At 40.4% G+C, this 18415-nt stretch overlaps 1 protein-coding gene across 1 annotated transcript in view; it reads right to left on the bottom strand.

Annotated features, from left to right (window-relative positions):
• TNIP3 (TNFAIP3 interacting protein 3) overlaps positions 1-18415 on the bottom strand; it is a 139156-nt gene that overhangs the window by 58705 nt on the left and 62036 nt on the right. Inside the window, exon 3 of the mRNA XM_059722089.1 lies at positions 1734-1860. Within this exon, the coding sequence (XP_059578072.1) occupies positions 1734-1860 (127 nt within the window). The remainder of the gene's footprint in view (positions 1-1733; positions 1861-18415) is intronic.

Below are 18415 nucleotides of genomic sequence, written 5' to 3'. Positions count from 1 at the left end.
AACATGCAAACCCAGCCCAAAATTTTTAAGTGACCTGCACTGCAACTTGTTGGACCTTGTCATAATTGTCAGTTTGGTTACCGAATACCAAATAAATATGCAACCTAGTAAAAAAGCTGTTTCCTTAAAATGAACCAGCAAACAAACAATTTTCAGTCCTTGACTTTCCTACATTTGAAACAATAGAGCTTGTCCTTCCAACCATGAATAAAACCACAACATACTGCAAAGATAAATACCTGAAATGTATGCAGTTGCTTATGGGGGAGGGGAGGAGGGAAACCAATTCTGCAGTATTTCAAGTGAAATTTCATATGTAATTCAAGTGAATTACATATGAAAGGATGTGGGGTGAGTGCTATATTTCTTTTCTGTTCTCTTTCCTCAGAATCTCTATTTACATTTTGCTATTGGAAAGAGACCACATTTGGGGTTTGGATGTTCCAAACAGCAACGTCTTGTTTGAGGCTAGGTATATTAGGTGAATTGCTAATTCTACTTTATGCTGTTCTCTGTGGTGCTTCTTCTGTTTCATGGTTCTTTTTATATGTTGGGTTCTAGCACTAGTTTTTCCTCATTACTGTGAATTTCAAGCAACTCTTTTTTGTGATGAATTCTGATCCCATTGTTCAAATTGTGACATTTTCCCTTAGGCTTACGATAGTTCTGTTTTAGGTTTCCTTAGGTAATGAGTCATTCTGGAAGTGGAGGTTTCCATGTGAAAATAGATGCGTGTCATCACAGTCATCTCTTCTTTCACCTTGTTGTTAATTTCTTACATAGCTGCTTAGGGTTGCTCTCTTTCAAACACATCCTTTTCTTCCTGATGGAGTCATAAATGAAGGTGTCTCTGTTCCTCATTCACCTTCAGGTGGCTCATGAAGTTTAATCATGTCTGTAATCAGCTCCAGCTGCCCTGCCCTGACTTTTTCTTTCCTGATTGCAGAAAAGAAAAAAAAATTCTCTCCTTTCCCACTGCCTGTTGGAGACAATTTAGCATTTCATCGGAGAGAAAAAAGTATAACCCAGGGCTGTCAAACATATATCCTGTGGGCTGGATTCAGCCCATGGAGCTGTATGATCCAGCCTGTGGGTCATTGGACATACCCCAGGGAGAGCCTGCCCCCACACTGCATGCAAAATATGGCCTAGACATGGTGCAACACAAGCTGCATACAGCACAAAAGGCCAGTATGGGGCACAGCCACATGGTTGATACATTTTGGCACTCAAACCAGGCCAGTTAAACTTATCTGGCCCTCACGGGTGAATGAGTTTGCCCCTGATGTCACCCAGCACTTTTTTTTCCCCACTCAGATCTACATTCTTATTTCTCCATATGCTTTCTGTCTCCTCCCATCCCACAAAGTGGATTCAGTTTTGTCATCCCTTTCCTCCCCCATTCACTTTTACACTATTGAACATGGCTTTATTTTTATGTTGCATATCTGTGAGTGTCATCACTACCCAAGAAGGCCCAACTGGCCAATCAAAATTCTTTTGGATGTTCAACATCTTTATCTGGGCTCTTTACATCTCTGCAGACAAAGTGTCTTCTCACTCAAGCACTTCCCCCAACTAACAGGAACTGGCTGCGTAAGAGAAAATCTATGGCACGTTCATTCCATCATTTCAGCAATCCAGGAAGTTCACATGTTGTCTGTACCCTGAGGAACATCCCCTTAATACTCTTCCCTTGCAGGCAAGCTATTGCAAAAGAAAACGCTGTTTACCTTCAGGGAACATGAAGTTCTTTTGCTGAGGACGCTCCCTTGGGCAACAGACTTCTCATGGGATTGTGAAGCCATGGTCTTCTCTATCAGATTTCTTATTTCATCATCAAGCTCTATGCTTTCACACCTGGTTAGAAGGAAATAATAATATTTAGCTCCAAACCTCACAAACAAGAACTTGGAGAGTTGGGAAAAGTTCATGTTTATCGCCTTCGTTACATGGCAAAATACATGAAATGGCCAAGTATTTTCCTGTCACCTCCAGTCTCCATCACCCTGGCATACTGTCACAGAAAACCAAAACCCAGCTCTGGAATTTCAGAATCACAAACAGAACAGATTAACTGTACTGAAAAAGATTTTTTTTTTTCTAAAATTTTTTTCAAAATCTTTTTTTTTCTAAACGTGTTTCCTGGAATATCGGTACCCATATTAACTTTTTTTTCACCTTCATATGAAATATTTTGTGGCTTTTTTACATTATTTCACAAACTCTAGGTAGAACATTAACATAAATATTTTAAATGGCTAGGAAAATTGTTTATCCAAAATCATGCTTTCAGACAATACACATTTTTAAATAAGTTTGACAATGTTTTGATAGCTAGATAGCTAGATCTATCTATCTATCTATCTATCTATCAAAAAAATGTCAAACTTATTTAAAATGTCTATTGACTGAAAACATCTATATCTATAGATATAGATATTTTAATCATTTTTTCAATGTCAGTTTTCAAAAAGAACATTCTCCTTTTCTGTTTTTTAAAATAAAAAGAAGTTTTCCTTACTGAACCTTGTGTTTATTTATAGAAAAATACTTCCATTTTAAGGATTCTTGTTTCACAATAGCAAGAAGTGTTCAGAGATTTTGGGTGGTCAACCCAAGGTACGTTAAAAGGATTTAATTTTCAGAGAATGGGTGCCCAACACTTCTGAAATTCAGATTTCTTTAAATGTGAAAATCACATACTCAGAACCAATAAGTTTTCAAAATTGAGGACTTCATCTTCATTATCTTATCTTGACTCTAAACAGAAGTTAACCAAAGGAAAAAGATACCCCTTCCAGCAGAGATCAGTTCAAGAGGCATAGCTTTAAAATAAACTGGAAATGCAAATAACATGAGCAAAATGATGCAGCAGTATAGTGCAAGGTTTAAGATCCAAACTTAATACCTTCACTATCTCAGGGATGCTCAAGATGGAAAAATATTTAATCTGTGAGTTTTCTTTATTTCAGTTTATATAAAAAATCCAAACTTTTAAGAGCAAATTATCTAATAAAATATATCAGTCTTTCACATTAAAATAAAGGGAAGGTGGATTTTGGACAGATACAAAGATAAAGTTATTTTAACTTTGCACTTTTACAGCTGGGGACGAAAAGAAAAATATTTCTTCCTTCCCCAGAGAATGGGTAAACCTCAGAAGTTTTGATTTAGTAGGTTGTCCTGTAATCAAAATCTGACATTGGGAATTAGATATCTTTAAGTTCTAACCCCAGAATTACTATTAGCTCACATTGTGTTATTAACTAAATGCATAAACTGGAAGAGTAGCAATATTTTTGCGTAAATTACTGTAACTGGTAATTTTCAGCATTTTTGACAGTGAAATATTCACTCACTCAAAACTAAATTGTCACTCAGGTTGGGCAAGATTCAATTACAACAACAGGATCAAACTTAAGGTCTGGTATTTTGGGATGCTCTGTACTAAAAATCAGAAACTATTCTACTGCAAATGAGATTCCTCTTCCTATTCCCCCATGGGATCCTGTATCTTTTCTAGCCCTCGGAAGTTCCAAGATATCAGATTTTCCACTCATAACATTTTGTGTACAGAGACTTTTATAACTCAATTGGTTTTTTTGGTCTGTAAAATAAGCAGATTGGGTAAAAAGAAAATGCAGAGAATCCATCTTAAGAAAGTACGCTTTCTTCATAGCTAGTTTTTTTTGGCCACGGTTCCCATTAACATGAAAGGGGTAGCAATTTCAACAGTTTTCTTTAGTGCTTACTCATATTATCCACATAATAGGTTGGTAAACTAACAGTCTATAAGCTGTTTAGTATATCCTTGTATAAAAACTGTTCCCATAGCTCCCAATCCCAGTAAGCCTCTGCTTTAAAGCTGACACTGTACTTATGTGCTTGAAAGAGATGCTTTGATGATTCAGAATTCTAATTACCATTGCACTCCATTTTATTTCAATTAAATAGTACTGGGATTAGGGAAGTAATAAAGGTAATTAAATTACATCTTCTAAAACCAATGTAAAATGTTGCTATTTTGCAAACAGCATGTCTGATTCATACCAATTTTTCCTAGTCAACTTTTAATTCATATAGATATTTACTGTACATTTCCTCATATGTAGTCAAAGAAACTGAATGCTCGTACAGAGTTTAGAAAAAAGGTTGAAGGGGGAACTTGATTGTACTATAGTGAGGAATTTTGTAGGGGTCATTGTTGTGAAACTGGTTTGCTCCCAAGGTATGGGAGGAATGCCTAATACTTGGTTCCTCCCAAGGCATGTCAATAAAATATAAAAAGGGCTGTGTTTACCTGCAGTTGCATTCAGAGTCATCAGTTCATCAACAATTACTGTTACCAAAATTTCCACTGACATTTGTTGTGTAAGGGCTAAAAACAAGTTTAAGGACTGACAGGGCCTATGAGAAGTGGAAATGGGGGTACAGTTGTGCTGGGCCTCCAATCTCAGGAACCTCCCCCCCTCCCAACCTTACTAGAATTGTCTTTCTTAAGAGACATTAAATATAATGAGTAAAATAATAATTGAAAGTACCATGTATATAAAGTCAAAATATGACCTCTAGAAATGTATTTAAAAGCTTATGAATTCAGCTTTTCATTAAAATAGAATTCCTCTATTTCCTGTTGCCAAAGGGAGTGGTGCTGCCCCTCCCACTACCCGAAGAACAGGTAGTTTTAAAATTGGAATGCCAACAATTCCACTTTCAACCCTTCTGAAAGGTTCTATTTTCCTTCTCAATGCAAAAAAATAAAAAGATAAGGAAGAAAATGAGAGAATAAAAATGCCATTGGACAGAGCTAACATAAAACAAATGTAAGGTAATGGGGAGAGAGGAGATAGTGCTTTCATTGACTTTTGAGTGTAGTTATTTAGTTGTAACAAATCAACTTCAGTTTAAGAAGAGAATATCCTACAGCACGGAAATTTCTATCCATTGCAATGGCTTAGAACTTGTGTCATTTTTGGATGGATGCCATGCAACTGAAAGAAACCACAGCATATGGCTTACAGATTATATGTTTTATTTGGTTCACCAGTATGGGCAAGTATTGCAAATTCCTAAAGAAATGAATTGCAGAGAATGGACAGGATACCTAATTCATTAACTGCCATGCCTTGTTTTCCATGGGTATCTTTTGTAGTCTGCACAGAAATGGTAATGTGCCACTGTAACAGGGAGCCAGTGGCCCTGTTACAGAAGAGAGTAAAGAGAAACTTACCAGATATCATGGGACAAGCTGGCAAGATGACGTCATATTGCCAGTGCCAGGAGTGTTCACAGCATTGGAGACCGGCACAGCTGTTAAAGTGTCAATTAACAAGCCCCTATAAGAGGTGCTAGACTTGATTAGTAATTTCCCCGGAAAGGGAGAGGAGCCGGAGCCGAGAGTAAGTTGCAGCAATGGAGCCAGTTTCCTGTGTGGAGGCACAGGAGTGACACGGGCAGCATGCCCGAAGGAAAACAGAAGCCAGGAAGTCTGTTACACCAGGAGTGAACCTCACTGGAAACTCTGTGGGACCAGGTACTCCTGCTTAGTTAGAGACTTAGTTCATTCATCAGGAATGAACGTTTGTGGATTGACGATATTACCTGACCAGGCTGGAAGCAGGATCTCTCCAGGCAGAAAGAAGGAGTGAATTAACAAGCCTGCAGATGGCCAATTAACAATTTGATTTGTGGTTTGTTTATCTCTGCTTTCTGAGACAGAGAGAAGGGGGGGGAGGAAGTAAACACTGAGTCCTGGGTAAGGACCTCAGCCTTCCCAGAAGCTTGTTTCAATGCATAACAGAGTTACCTCTGGGGGAGGTAGTTTGTCAGCTTCCCCAGCACTCTGGACATTAGTAAAAAAAATCAGAGGCCACCCACCTGCAAGTACTAACTTTAATTCCCATCAAAGTCATGGCAGGAAAGAAAAATGCAGGGGAGCAGGGGAGGCTAGGCTCTGCCAAAGTGTGCTGTCTTTCTGACTTGATTTAGGACATCTGTTCACAGTTGCATTTATGATTTTAGGCACTGAAGAAAGTTGTCCAATGATTTGCTATTGCACATGAAGACATGGGGTGCTAACAGAAGTGACATCTGTTACACAATCAGCCCCCTAAAAGTGTTCTACTGCCATGCCATTATTGGCGACGTGTAGGGGGTGCACACAAGTGTACGTGCATGGGCACCCCCGAGCTTGGTGGTGCACCCCCTGAAAAAAGCACCACTGATGCTGCTGACAGCACCTGCAGCCGGTCACTGCTTGCCAGTGCCCCCTCTGCCAACACCACCAGGGTCATCTGTGGGTGGTCCCCAAACACCGCTGGCCACTGCCAATGCTGTCTGCAAGTGGCTGCTGACCACTGGTTGGTGCTTACCACCCCCACCACCAACACCACCTGTGAGAGCTCCCCACTTGCCACCACCATGCTCCCACTGGCAGGCACCGCCTGCAGGCAGTTTCCATGCCCCCCAACCTCCAGGGGGGCGGGGCTTATGCATGCCATGATACAAGTGAATGGCTGCAGAGTGCTTTAAAAGTGGTCGTTCACAAAACAAATTAACCCTTATCTAATTAGTTACAGATAAAGGCACTCCGAAGTGGAGCGCCTTGGGGAATTTGTGTTCCCTAGGATCAGTTTGTCAGCATGACAAAAAAAATCCTTGCTTGGGTAACAAAATCCGATTTATCCTACTGCAATGTCAAATCTAGGTTTAAGTAAGAACTTCTCACATTGGCCCCAACTTTTTCCTCCTAGTAAATTCTTTTTTAGTGGAATTTTATGCTGTGTGGTTTAAAGAGTTTGATCCCCATCATTCTAAAGAAACATATTTTGCATATTTTTCTTTACTTCAAATGAAAATGTTGATCTTGAAGTGCCTGTTTCTGTGCCTTTATTATTCCTTTCATTTTATGTACATGGTACAGCCCCAGCAAAGTTCTTCAGCATTCACCATTGAGAAAAACCCTTAAGAACATACTTAAGTTCCATTGACTTGAACAGGACTGAAGATTTTAACTGCTTTGCCAAATGGTGTTAGATTTAAGTCCTCTGCTGAGCTAGGGTTTTGCTACACAAATCACATTGTTAACTTGAACCTTTTCATCTTTTACTGAAAAACCAAGAATGCAGTGCAAAAGCAAGGTGCATTACAAAGAGCAAGTCTCTTGTTACATAGGTAACAAATGTTAAAGAATATATCAGGATAAGACGGGGCAGCCACAGATGAATACTGGATTAGTTATGCATTTCAGCCCACGGGGATTATTTGGCACTGTACATCACAATAGCTGGGGTTTAAGATAGTGGTGTTATTGGAGACTTGGTGATGAACTGATACTTCTGCTGTGTTGCAACTTCTCACCTACCACCCGAATGTCAAAAATATATAAACCTGAACATTTTCACTGTGGTATTCTAGATCTCAGTGATGCAATCTGAATTTTTCTGCTTACAGAAGATGCACACATTGGGTTAATGAAGCATTCTCATAAAGAGACCTCAACTGAATAAAGGAAGTGTTTCCAGCAGCAGTTTATGATGAATCTTTGGAGGGGTGGAAACAGGGGGGTGGGGAGAGGATGAGGGAGAGAGGTGTGGTTGAGCTTAATCAAAAAGCCCAGTTTGGGAAAGTACTCAAAACATTACAGGATTGGGCTCAGAAAATTAAATTCACTTCTCCGAAGCCAGCCCAAGAGCTACATGCTTCAATTTCTTTTTATGTGGATTTATCGGATTTATGTGGTACATAGGGCATCCCCTTTCATGGGTGGAATTTTATCTTGACTGAGTAGAAGTAAAGAAGGAACACAGAAAGGCTAGCACAGTAACTAAAAGAGAAAACAGAGGAGGAAAAACACAATAAGCTTGCCCTTCCCATAACTTATTGTCATTATGAAACTACAAAGCACTAATATAGATATGACAAGCTGCACCTTAGCAAAATTCTTAAGTTTCTTGAATATTGTATTCCTGTATATCATTATATTGGAAGACATTATCTTGTAGGCTACATTTTTAAAGATTAGTATTTTTAAATACTCTACAACATATGTCATGATGTCCCTGTTATGCCTCCTCCACAAACCATGACAAAAACATTTGGTTCAATTTCTCTAGACTTCTACAGACTGTCTGTCAATAGGCCTGGTGTGTGAAATCTATTTGCACTGCATGACAGAATGTATTGCACACTATGAAACAAAATTTAAATGTGCTTGATGACATTTGGAAACATTCAGACGTTACAACATGAAAACAGTCGTTTTTGAACAATGAGGGAAAAGAGGACATTAAATAGAGATTTACATAACTAATGAGGAAAATCTACATTTAAATATTAAACCTATAATACAAACTATAAAAACATCTGGAAGAAAATGGTTGGGGTTATGATCTGGAGGTTTTGAAGGGTTCTGCTGAACAGTGTATTTCAATGATAAATCTATTATAAACCTCGGCCAAGGTTTTCAAACATGAATTCTTAAGGTTAGACTTTTTAAAATATACTGGGCACTTAAATACAGATGGCTTGATTCTTTTCCCTTAGCCTGCAAGCTTCCTTTGTGGGAACACTGGAGACTTCTACACTGACCAAACTAGGAGTGACATTTTCTTAGAAAAAGTACCTTCATCCATTGGTTTATTTGACCAGGATTAGCCAGAAAATGCCCCTGCTAAATTGTATGTGCTGGCTCTCAATGCCCAGTACCTTTTCAGACAAAAATGTTCCTTTCCTTCCCTATTTGCTGTGGTTTTCATGCTGCTTTACCTGTACAGAGTATTTAACTTAATCTTGGAGACACAGCTCACTGCTACTCCCTTTCATAAACAAGACTCTGCTCTTTCTTTCCTGGTTCTAGGAATATTAAAAAAGTCACCACAAATCCCTCCCCTCAACTGTTCCTTCTGTAGTATGTATGCATGTACGTACGTAGGTATGTATGCAGTGACAATATAATATAAGTAAAGTTATTCCCTCTTCAGAGCTGCCCAGACATCTGTTTCCTTTGTGTCTACATTTGAAACCACGGTTTTTGGGGCAGGGCCCATCTGCCTTTCCCTTTTATAATGCTGTTTTAAAATTAATATTATACTAAATAAAGAACCTGAGGCTTGGGCTGGGAGTAAAGAGATGCAGTATAAAGAAAAAACTTGAAAGAGATGTGAACATGTAAGGTGCCCATGTGAATACACTGAGCCACACTGCTTTTCCCTCATGGAGTCCCAGCATAACGGGCTAATAACACTGCTTATCCACAGAATTTCCAGACACCTAAAATCATCCCTGACTTCCTGGTTGGTTCCCTCAAATTATCCAGTCTGGGAAGAGGAGGCCAAGGAACTACAGGCATGCAAAGAGTAGACTAGAAAGTAAGAGCATAGATAAGAGGTGTATAGAAAAGCAGTGACTTAATTCTTAGAGTATCTTTTCCTAGCCTCCTCTACTTCCTTCCTCACCCCCTCCCCCTCAACAGTCTTTTAAGCATCTAGTTAGGCCATATTAGAAAGGAAACTGAGAAAGTGCAGTGGTTAGAACGTCATCAGCCAGTTTAATTAGAGCTATCACTTTTTCTAGCATCTCTTGAGCTTAGTTTAGATACTAACAGGGAGAGTGAGGAAATGATTGGGAAGCTCTCCAGAAGGTTTTCCATACACTGCAGACTTTACTGTATTCAAAATATACTAGGAGGTGAAAAAGAATTATGTTCTCATATAAATTTGGTTGCATAACTTTGTTTAAAAAGGTAAAGGTTTTGGTAATCCATTTTGCCCTGCAAATGGCATTTCTATTGAAAGATAGCAGGCAAAGAAACAATGGGAATATCTACACAACATTACTGGAAATTCCAGAAACTATCTTCAAAAAATGTTTAGTTCCTTCCCGAATTTGTATGCAAATAATGGGGGTGTATATTCCATCCAATTTCCCAAATAATTCATGGGGAAAATTGAGAAAAAAAATGCATAATGACAAATGTAACCGTTTCATGCCATTAAGGACCTATTTTGAACATGAATTATATGTGACTAAATAACTATTCAATATACTATACTCTTCCTGTAAAAAGGGCTAACACATGTTTACACGTCTGTAAATTGCTGAAACTATCCTTTTATAAATTTTGGCTAATTTATGGCTGATAATACATTCCATCTGATTAATTTATCTTGATACATTTAATTATGTTGTACCTCTGTATCTTAAAAGACTATTGTCCAGTTGTGTTAATTACAATATGGAATACATCTGTGGTATATATAATATTAAATTATGAAAATTAGACTTAGCACACAAATAAGCAAATTTCTTGTTTTGTGTTATTAAAGAGCATTCAAGGAGTGTACGGAACAAACTACTTGAGAGACATTATTTGGATCATCTTAGTGTAGCTATTCTGCTCTTGACCTGTAGAGGGCGCTCAACATTTAGTTGTTATGGAAAGTAGCATTTCCAACTACAACTACACAAGGTTTATAAAGCTGCATTATGCACCATCTTAACTTCTTTGCTCATTTCCTCCAGTGAAACTTTTAATAAAATACAACATTCATTATGTACTACTTAAATTGTGCTCTTAAAAAATTGACCAATACCTTCTTATTAGATAGAAAATAGAAAATTCTGAACTCGCATGTAATGAAGTGTAAGTTATTTTCATTAAGGGTTCTAGTAAATCAAATTATTTTCCCTGTTTTTGTAAAAAAATAAAATAAAATCAATAAATTATAGACATTTGGAACCACTTATGTTTGTCTGAGACAGTATTTCATAGATTTCATAGACATTTGGGCTGGAAGGGACCCTAGAGGATCATCGAGTCCAGCCCCCTGCCCCAGGGGCAGGAAGTCAGCAGGGTCATATGATCCCAGCAAGATAAGCATCCAAATGTGTCTTGAAAGAGTTCAAAGCGGGTGCTTGAACCACCTCCGGCGGCAGGCTATTCCAAACCTTGGGGGCTCAGACAGTAAAGAAGTTCTTCCTTATTTCCAGTCTGAATCGGTCGCGGTGGAGTTTGTGACCATTTGATCTTGTCCTCCCTTGGGGCGCTCTGGTGAACAGACATTCCCCAAGATCCTGGTGAACACCCCTGATAAACTTATAGGTGTCCATCAGGTCCCCCCTGAGCCTGTGCTTTTCCAGGCTGAAGAGTCCCATAGCTCTCAGCCTCTCGTCATAAGGTCTGTTTTCCTGACCTCTGATCATGCATGTAGCTCTCCTCTGGACTCTCTCAAGCTTCTCCACATTCTTTTTGAATTGTGGAGCTCAAAACTGGATGCAGTACTCCAGCTGCGGCCTCACCAAGGCTGAGTACAAGGGGAGAATGACATCCTGGGATTTGCTTGAGAAGCATCTATGGATGCAAGCCAGAGTTTTGCTTGCTTTACTAGCTGCAGCATCACATTGAAGGCTCATGTTCATCTTGTGGTCAATCATGACCCCCAAGTCCCTTTCATCCATGGTGCTAGCCAGTGTAGCACTGCTGAGCCTATAAGGATGCTGCAGGTTTTTCCTCCCAAGGTGGAGAACCTTGCATTTTTTGGTGTTAAACACCATCAGGTTCTCATCCACCCATTTCCTGAGCCTGTCAAGATCTGCCTGGATCATCCTCTTGTCCTTAGGTGTGGAAGCTTTACCCCACAGTTTGGTGTCATCGGCAAACTTGGCCAGTCCGCTTCTGACACCAATGTCTACATCATTGATGAAGATGTTAAAAAGTATAGGCCCAAGGACAGAGCCTTGAGGGACCCCACTGGTCACAGGGCAACACTACTATTGACTTGCGTCAACCACCAACCTCTGGGTCCGTCTGCGGAGCCAATTCCCCAGCCAGTGGATCGTGATGAGGTTGAGGCCGCAGTTAGCCAGTTTTGCCAAGAGGTAATCATGGGATACCAGATCGAAGGCTTTTTTAAAGTTAAGATATACGACATCAATCTCTTCCCACTTGTCCAGGTCATAGGTCATGACTGAAAAGATTTCCTCGTCATGACTGAAAAGATCTGAAGAAAAAGAAATGAGCAGGCCATGCTGACTATCAAGGTGTAGCAGGCTGAGATGAATGCAGAGGCCAAGAAATAAAAGAATAAAAAACCTGGTATGCTAGTTCCTTCTTGTAGGCTGTAAATATTATAAGGGGGGAAAAAAGAGTTCAATATATGTTTAATGCACTGCTCTCGTGAAGTTGCCTATAAGCAATTTTGCTTTCTTAAAATTTTACTTCACGTTAAAATTTTGGTGACATCATGTTTGATTTTTTTCTGTGTTTACTATCACAGAGCCAGCCTTAACACAAAAGCTTTCATAGATTTCTATGAGTTAAGGAAGTATAAATTTAGGGTTTCAAATAAATCACCACTTTATTATCTTCATGACATTATTTTCATAGATTTCATAGACATTAGGGCTGGAAGGGACCTCGAAAGATCATCGAGTCCAGCCCCCTGCCCAAAGGGCAGGAAGTCAGCTGGGGTCATAGGATCCCAGCAAGATGAGCATCCAGTTTCATCTTGAAGGTGTTCAATGAAGGCGCTTGAACAACCTCTGGTGGCGGGCTGTTCCAGACCTTGGGGGCTCGGACAGTAAAGAAATTCTTCCTTATGTCCAGCCTGAAACGATCTTGTAGTAGTTTGTGACCATTCGACCTCGTCATCCCTTGGGGCGCTCTGGTGAACAAATGTTCCCCCAGATACTGGTGGTCACCCCTGATAAACTTGTAGGTGGCCATCAGATCACCCCTGAGCCTGCGCTTTTCCAGGCTAAAGAGCCCCAGGGCTCTCAGCCTGTCATCGTAGGGTCTGCTTCCCTGACGTCTGATCATGCGCGTGGCTCTTCTCTGGACTCTCTCAGCTTCTCCACATCCTTTTTGAATTGTGGAGCCCAAAACTGGACGCAGTACTCCAGCTGCGGCCTCACCAAGGCCAAGTACAAGGGGAGAATGACGTCCCGGGATTTGCTTGAGAAGCATCTATGGATGCAAGCCAGCGTTTTGGTCGCTTTACTAGCCGCAGCATCGCATTTTACACAGCCAAAGATCCATTTGAGAAATACCAAGACTTTAATCTAGTAGGGTTCGAGTGTTACTGTAGCCATGATGGTCCAGGAAATGTACAGAAGGTGCTTTTTGCCTAAAAGCTTGTCAAACCTCTCTTCCAATTGTATAGTTGTCCAATAAAAGCTAACACCTACAAAAAAGCCACTTTCCTCTCATACATGACTATTCGGTTGTTGCATCCAAGACCTGGTGTCTTTCAATTTATTTAGCTCTGTGCTTTGTTAATATGGTACCTTTGTTGTCCCTTACTTATACTTTATACGTCCCTGCTGTTCACCTAAAAACTTTACCCTGTAATACAAGAGTCAGTTGGAGTTTTGCCATAGATTTCCACTGATGTAGCATCACACCTTACAGAACAGTATCATAATGAAAAACTTATGAAAACTCTCAAACATTGGAGGTGTGGGAGAGAAAAAGAGACAGGGGAGGCAAACCAACCAACCAACCAACCAACCAACCAGTTCTCAGGACATACGTATGAAGAAATATCTAGGGAGAGAGCCTGTAGGAGTACAGGCCTCAAAGCAGATGTAAACAATAGAGCCCTGATGAGACAATAGTACTGAATTAGTCTTTCATATTCTAATATGTAAAAATTGCAGTCATCTAAAAATTCTTGGACATAGGTATGTCACCCCTGGAGAGTTAATCCAGGCTATTTCTTGGGTGATGCCCTTAATCATTTTCCCATCCACACACAAAAACTTCTGACCTCAATTTAGTGGTGCTTTGGTAGTTTGCCCATTCTGGAGTATAGAGTAAGCCTAGGTGCTGCTTTTGCTTGGGCTGGTACCCTGCCAACTTTGCAGCAAAGATGCATACTGGAATAAGCTCAGATCATGGTCCAGGGCCTAGCAGGTCCCACCTGAATGATCAGGGCAACCAATCCCCTGAAGCCACAGGAAACAGACTCTATATGCTCCAGCCCCCAGCCAGCAGTACACTGTTTGGGCAAAGACTCCAGTGTTTGTTCCTGATGCCGCTTCACTTCCTTGACTTGCTTACTGGAAACTTGGCTTTGACTCCTGATAAAAGCTGACTTTGGCTTTGGCTCCTGGCTTATCTGGGATTCTGGTCTTGGCTTCTGGCCTATCATGAACCCAGTTCCTGGACTTCACATGATGACTGCCCATGCTCAAGTCCATAACACATAGTCACTCAAGTGCTGAGAATCTTTCAGTGCCTTTCCACAATTTTCTCTTATGCTTAGCTGAAAAGATATGTTTTCCAACAATTCACTGAGAAAGACGTAGCTTACTTCTCCAAAAAAGAAACATGGGATACGCCCTAATAAGTCATAGCAATGGACCATGCCTTTTTACTACCTCAAGGGAAAATTAAAGTTGTGCCATTGCTTCCATTTATATTCCAAGCAGATGCAAGTGAACATTGTCCGTTAACTTGCAAGTAACTTTTTAACGGCTTTGCAGTGTGGCTGATCAGACACAAACTAGGCTGAGCAAAGGCCAGTCTCCAGAGGTAATTTTCCAGTGATAATGATTTACATTGCTGAGCACTAAAACTAAACTAAAAATGCTCATTTAACCAGGGATTCACCAGAAATGCCATGTGAAACAGCCATATGAGGAGTATCAGCCAACTCAGCTTAAATCCTTATATGCATCATAAAAATCTTGATTATTACCACATTTTTGAAGACACCAAGATACTGAAAATAATATACTGTTCAACTATGATGAAAGCTTCATGTTTACAGATGACTTGAGGCCTTAAAAGAATAGAGGGAAAGAGTGTAATTTGAGGATTTTCATTTTAACTTGGAGTCAGAGCTGATTTTGACTGAACAGCTGCTGGAATTGTCTATACAGTGCAACTCTGCTACCAGAGCTGACACAGCTTCAGTCTCTTTCCTTTTTTTTTTCCAACCTTTTTTGTCACTGTTATTCATGGAGTTAGAAGGATGGCCATGGGGACAAATTATCCACTGACTGGGTACACTACAGACCACAAACAGTATTTCCCCCCCCGCCATTCTGTCACACTTTCATACTGAATCCTCACAGGTAGTGATTGCCTGTAGAGGCAAGAGGGTAATTTAGTCTCCACACTATTCTGTTCTTGCTCCTGCTGCTGAGATTTGCCATGAAGCACCAAATTGTTTCAGTGATTTAGATGCTTGTCTTCTCAAAAATTGCCTGAGACTATAGCATAATGCAGTGGGTGCCAAACTTTTTGGGAGGCATGTCATACATACCCCTATAAGTATATAAGGGGTGTGCATCAGGAACTGGGAGAACATCTGTTCACCAGGGCACCCCAAGGGAAGACAAAATCTAATGGTCAGAAACTGCTGGAAGACCGTTTTAGACTGGACATAAGGAAAAATGTCTTTACCGTCTGAGTCTCCAGAGTCTGGAATAGACTCCCCCCAGAAGTGGTGCAAGCATCTACTCTGGATACCTTTAAGAAACACTTGGATGCTTATCTTGTTGGGTGATCTGACCCCAGCTGAATTCCTGTCCCTTGGGCAGGGGGCTGGACCCAATGATCTTATGAGGTCCCATCCAGCCCTAATGTCTATGAAATCTATGTCACACGTTATCCCTGAACCCTCCCTAAGTTTCTCCCAATCTCTTTCCTTTACCTGATCTCCTGCTCTGCCTTCTGCTTCCTGCCTTGTCACTTCACTGCTTGTCCCCTCCCAAAATCTACCACGTGCCACACACAGGGGGTGTCTACACATTCTATTAGTGCACATGAATAAACTCTAGAACTTATTGCTCCAGAGTTTATTGCTCCTGGGCACCACATCTACACATGCATCCAGAAGAGCAGCAAACTGAGCTAGGTTGGAGCAGCCCTGGCTGGCAGGAGGTCTGGGGGGTCAAACTGCCAGCCAGGGGCTGCTCCCCTGGCTCAAAGTGCTGGGGAGGGGCTGGCTGGGGCATGAGAGTGCTTCAGTGTGGGGCTACCTGGCAGGCAGCCCCCACATTGAAACACGCTTACACCCCAGTCAATTGGGGCAGCATCTGCATGTGTGCTGCTCTGGACTTTTTTATTCTGCACAGTGTTTACAAGTACTATCCTGAGGCAGTTAATTAATCACCTCCAGCTTCATAGGGGCGCAAGTGTAGACATGCAATGTTTACTGTACAGCTAATAAGTCAACTGCACAGTAAAGGTCTCATGTAGATGCACTGACAGAGACTCCCTCTGGCACTTGGGCTGCAGGTTGACCACTCCTGGAATAGTAGCTAGCACATGCTAATTTCCCATCCTATTTAACTTGAGGTGTGTTTGAGTCTGTGACCTAGAAAAAAGAGGTTCCACACTGCATAAAAAACTTACCCATATTTAAAACAAAGTCTACATACTTCCACAATGAGCATCAGATGCACTTTTTATATTCACTATGTTGCCTGTGATATAAAATATGCCCTCAAAGATAACGTATTTACATGTGAACACTAGCATACATGGATATGTAATACTACTTCATTACAGGACACTAGATACATTTACTAGTAGATAGCATTTACTTTGGTCATTTACTAATACTCTGTGCAATGGAACTACTGTTCCTCTAATGCAGTGATTTTCAGCCAGGGTGGTATGGCAGGAGATCCCTTCAAGGGTGTTATGGGATGCCACACAATGTTAGCACTGTTAGGTGTGCAAACATGATTCACAAAATAAACCCAAAGGGTGTTTTTACATGTGCTCCAGGGAGGTGGGGGGGAGAGGGAGAAGGGGTGGTTTAATTAAAGTGGCTCTCAGGAACCACTCTAATTAAAGCGCCCACAGCATGTTATGTATTCAGTGTCCCTGTGCTTCAAAATAGTGGTGGGGGTGCTTTAACTAAAGCTCATTTGATGAGGTTTAAAGCACCCCCGCCACCATTTTGAAGTCTGGTGACACTGAATACACAACACACCAAGGTTGCTAAAGCATGCCAATTAGCACACTCCAACAGACTCAAATTAATCACATACTGTAATTACGGTGTGTCAGAGTAGACATTCCTCACATCTACAGGCGCCCAAAGATTTCAGATCAGAATCCATAGTGTTAAAAACATTCTGATTTGTTGTGATCTTTCTGTGTGAGTTCTTTGCAACAGAAAAACTGCTCTATTACTATGGTTCTCAAGCTGGGTGCCATGCCATGGTGTGCCTTGAGATTCTGTCCAGGGTTCCATGGGTTTCCACACAATCATGTATGCAAATGTGATTCACAAGGTAAATCCAGAGATTGCAAATGGAAATCATTAAAAATGTTTTGACTTGTTATGGCTTTTCTGTGTTCTTTGCAACAGAAAAATTGTACTACTAATTTTCTGTAGTCAAAAAATAGTGAAAACTAAGACTTAGTATTTTCTGAAGGGTGCCTTGAGTCTATCAAGGGATGTCTCAGGTCTAAAAAGGTTGATAACCAGTGATCTATTATTTTTCAATAGTAAAAAAAAAAGTGAAATCTAAGAGCTGGCATTATCTGAGGTGTGCCTTGAATCTTAAAAGGCTGATAAAAACACTAGTAATAAACGGGTAACTAGTTTTCAGACTACAGCATGGTAGAATTTGGAGTGGCCCACCAGCACTACTGCAATTGGTTCCACTACACAGGATATGCTTTTAAGTTTAGTATCTGTAATAAAAGTAAAAATAGAACCTATTTATAGTACACTGTATGGGATACATGCATCACTGAATACATAAAAGATTTTTATTCTATATAAGAAAAGTCAACCTGCTCTTATATATTTGGTGATGGATGTTGAGCGCAAGAGCATCTCTTCACCAATCTGAGGAATTGGAAGACTGCCTACTCCAGACACTAGAGGGAGCCACTGACCAGTATGGAACAAAAATGCCAGGGAGATCATTCTTGCAAACCCTTGAAGAAAAGTTCAAGATCTCCCTTTTCACATTTTTTATCAGGATAGATTTTGTGTTGTAAAAACAGTGCAGTCTCGCAATGGGTGACCAATGTTTCTACTGAGCAAGAATGTCTTCTGAACCAATGTCCATTTAATTAAACAAAAAGATTCTCAAATGACGTCAAGGGGCTCTTGGCAAGGACTGTGATCCTTAGTAAAGGTTGGTATGGAAAAGGAAGACCTAAAAACAAAACAAAACACATACTACTTATTACATCACTGCCTTCTAATCTGTACCTCCCTGGGGGAAAACTCCACAAAGCAGCTCTTCCTTCTGGCGATTTTGCATCAACAGAATCACCAGGACGAAGAGACACTAACTAAATCAATACTTCCCCCACCAAGAGATGACCTGTGAATGTCACTAGCATTTTCTTTCTGAAATGCCTGGGGAAAATTAAAATGTTGTGTGGAAGCAAAACATAATTTTATTCACACATAGGTATGTACAGGGATGAAAA

The sequence above is a fragment of the Alligator mississippiensis genome, chromosome 2 (genome assembly GCF_030867095.1).
Source record: "Alligator mississippiensis isolate rAllMis1 chromosome 2, rAllMis1, whole genome shotgun sequence".
Lineage (NCBI taxonomy): Eukaryota > Metazoa > Chordata > Crocodylia > Alligatoridae > Alligator > Alligator mississippiensis.
The sequence above is the reverse complement of the archived record's forward strand: the minus strand, read 5'-3'. Positions and strand labels throughout refer to the sequence as shown.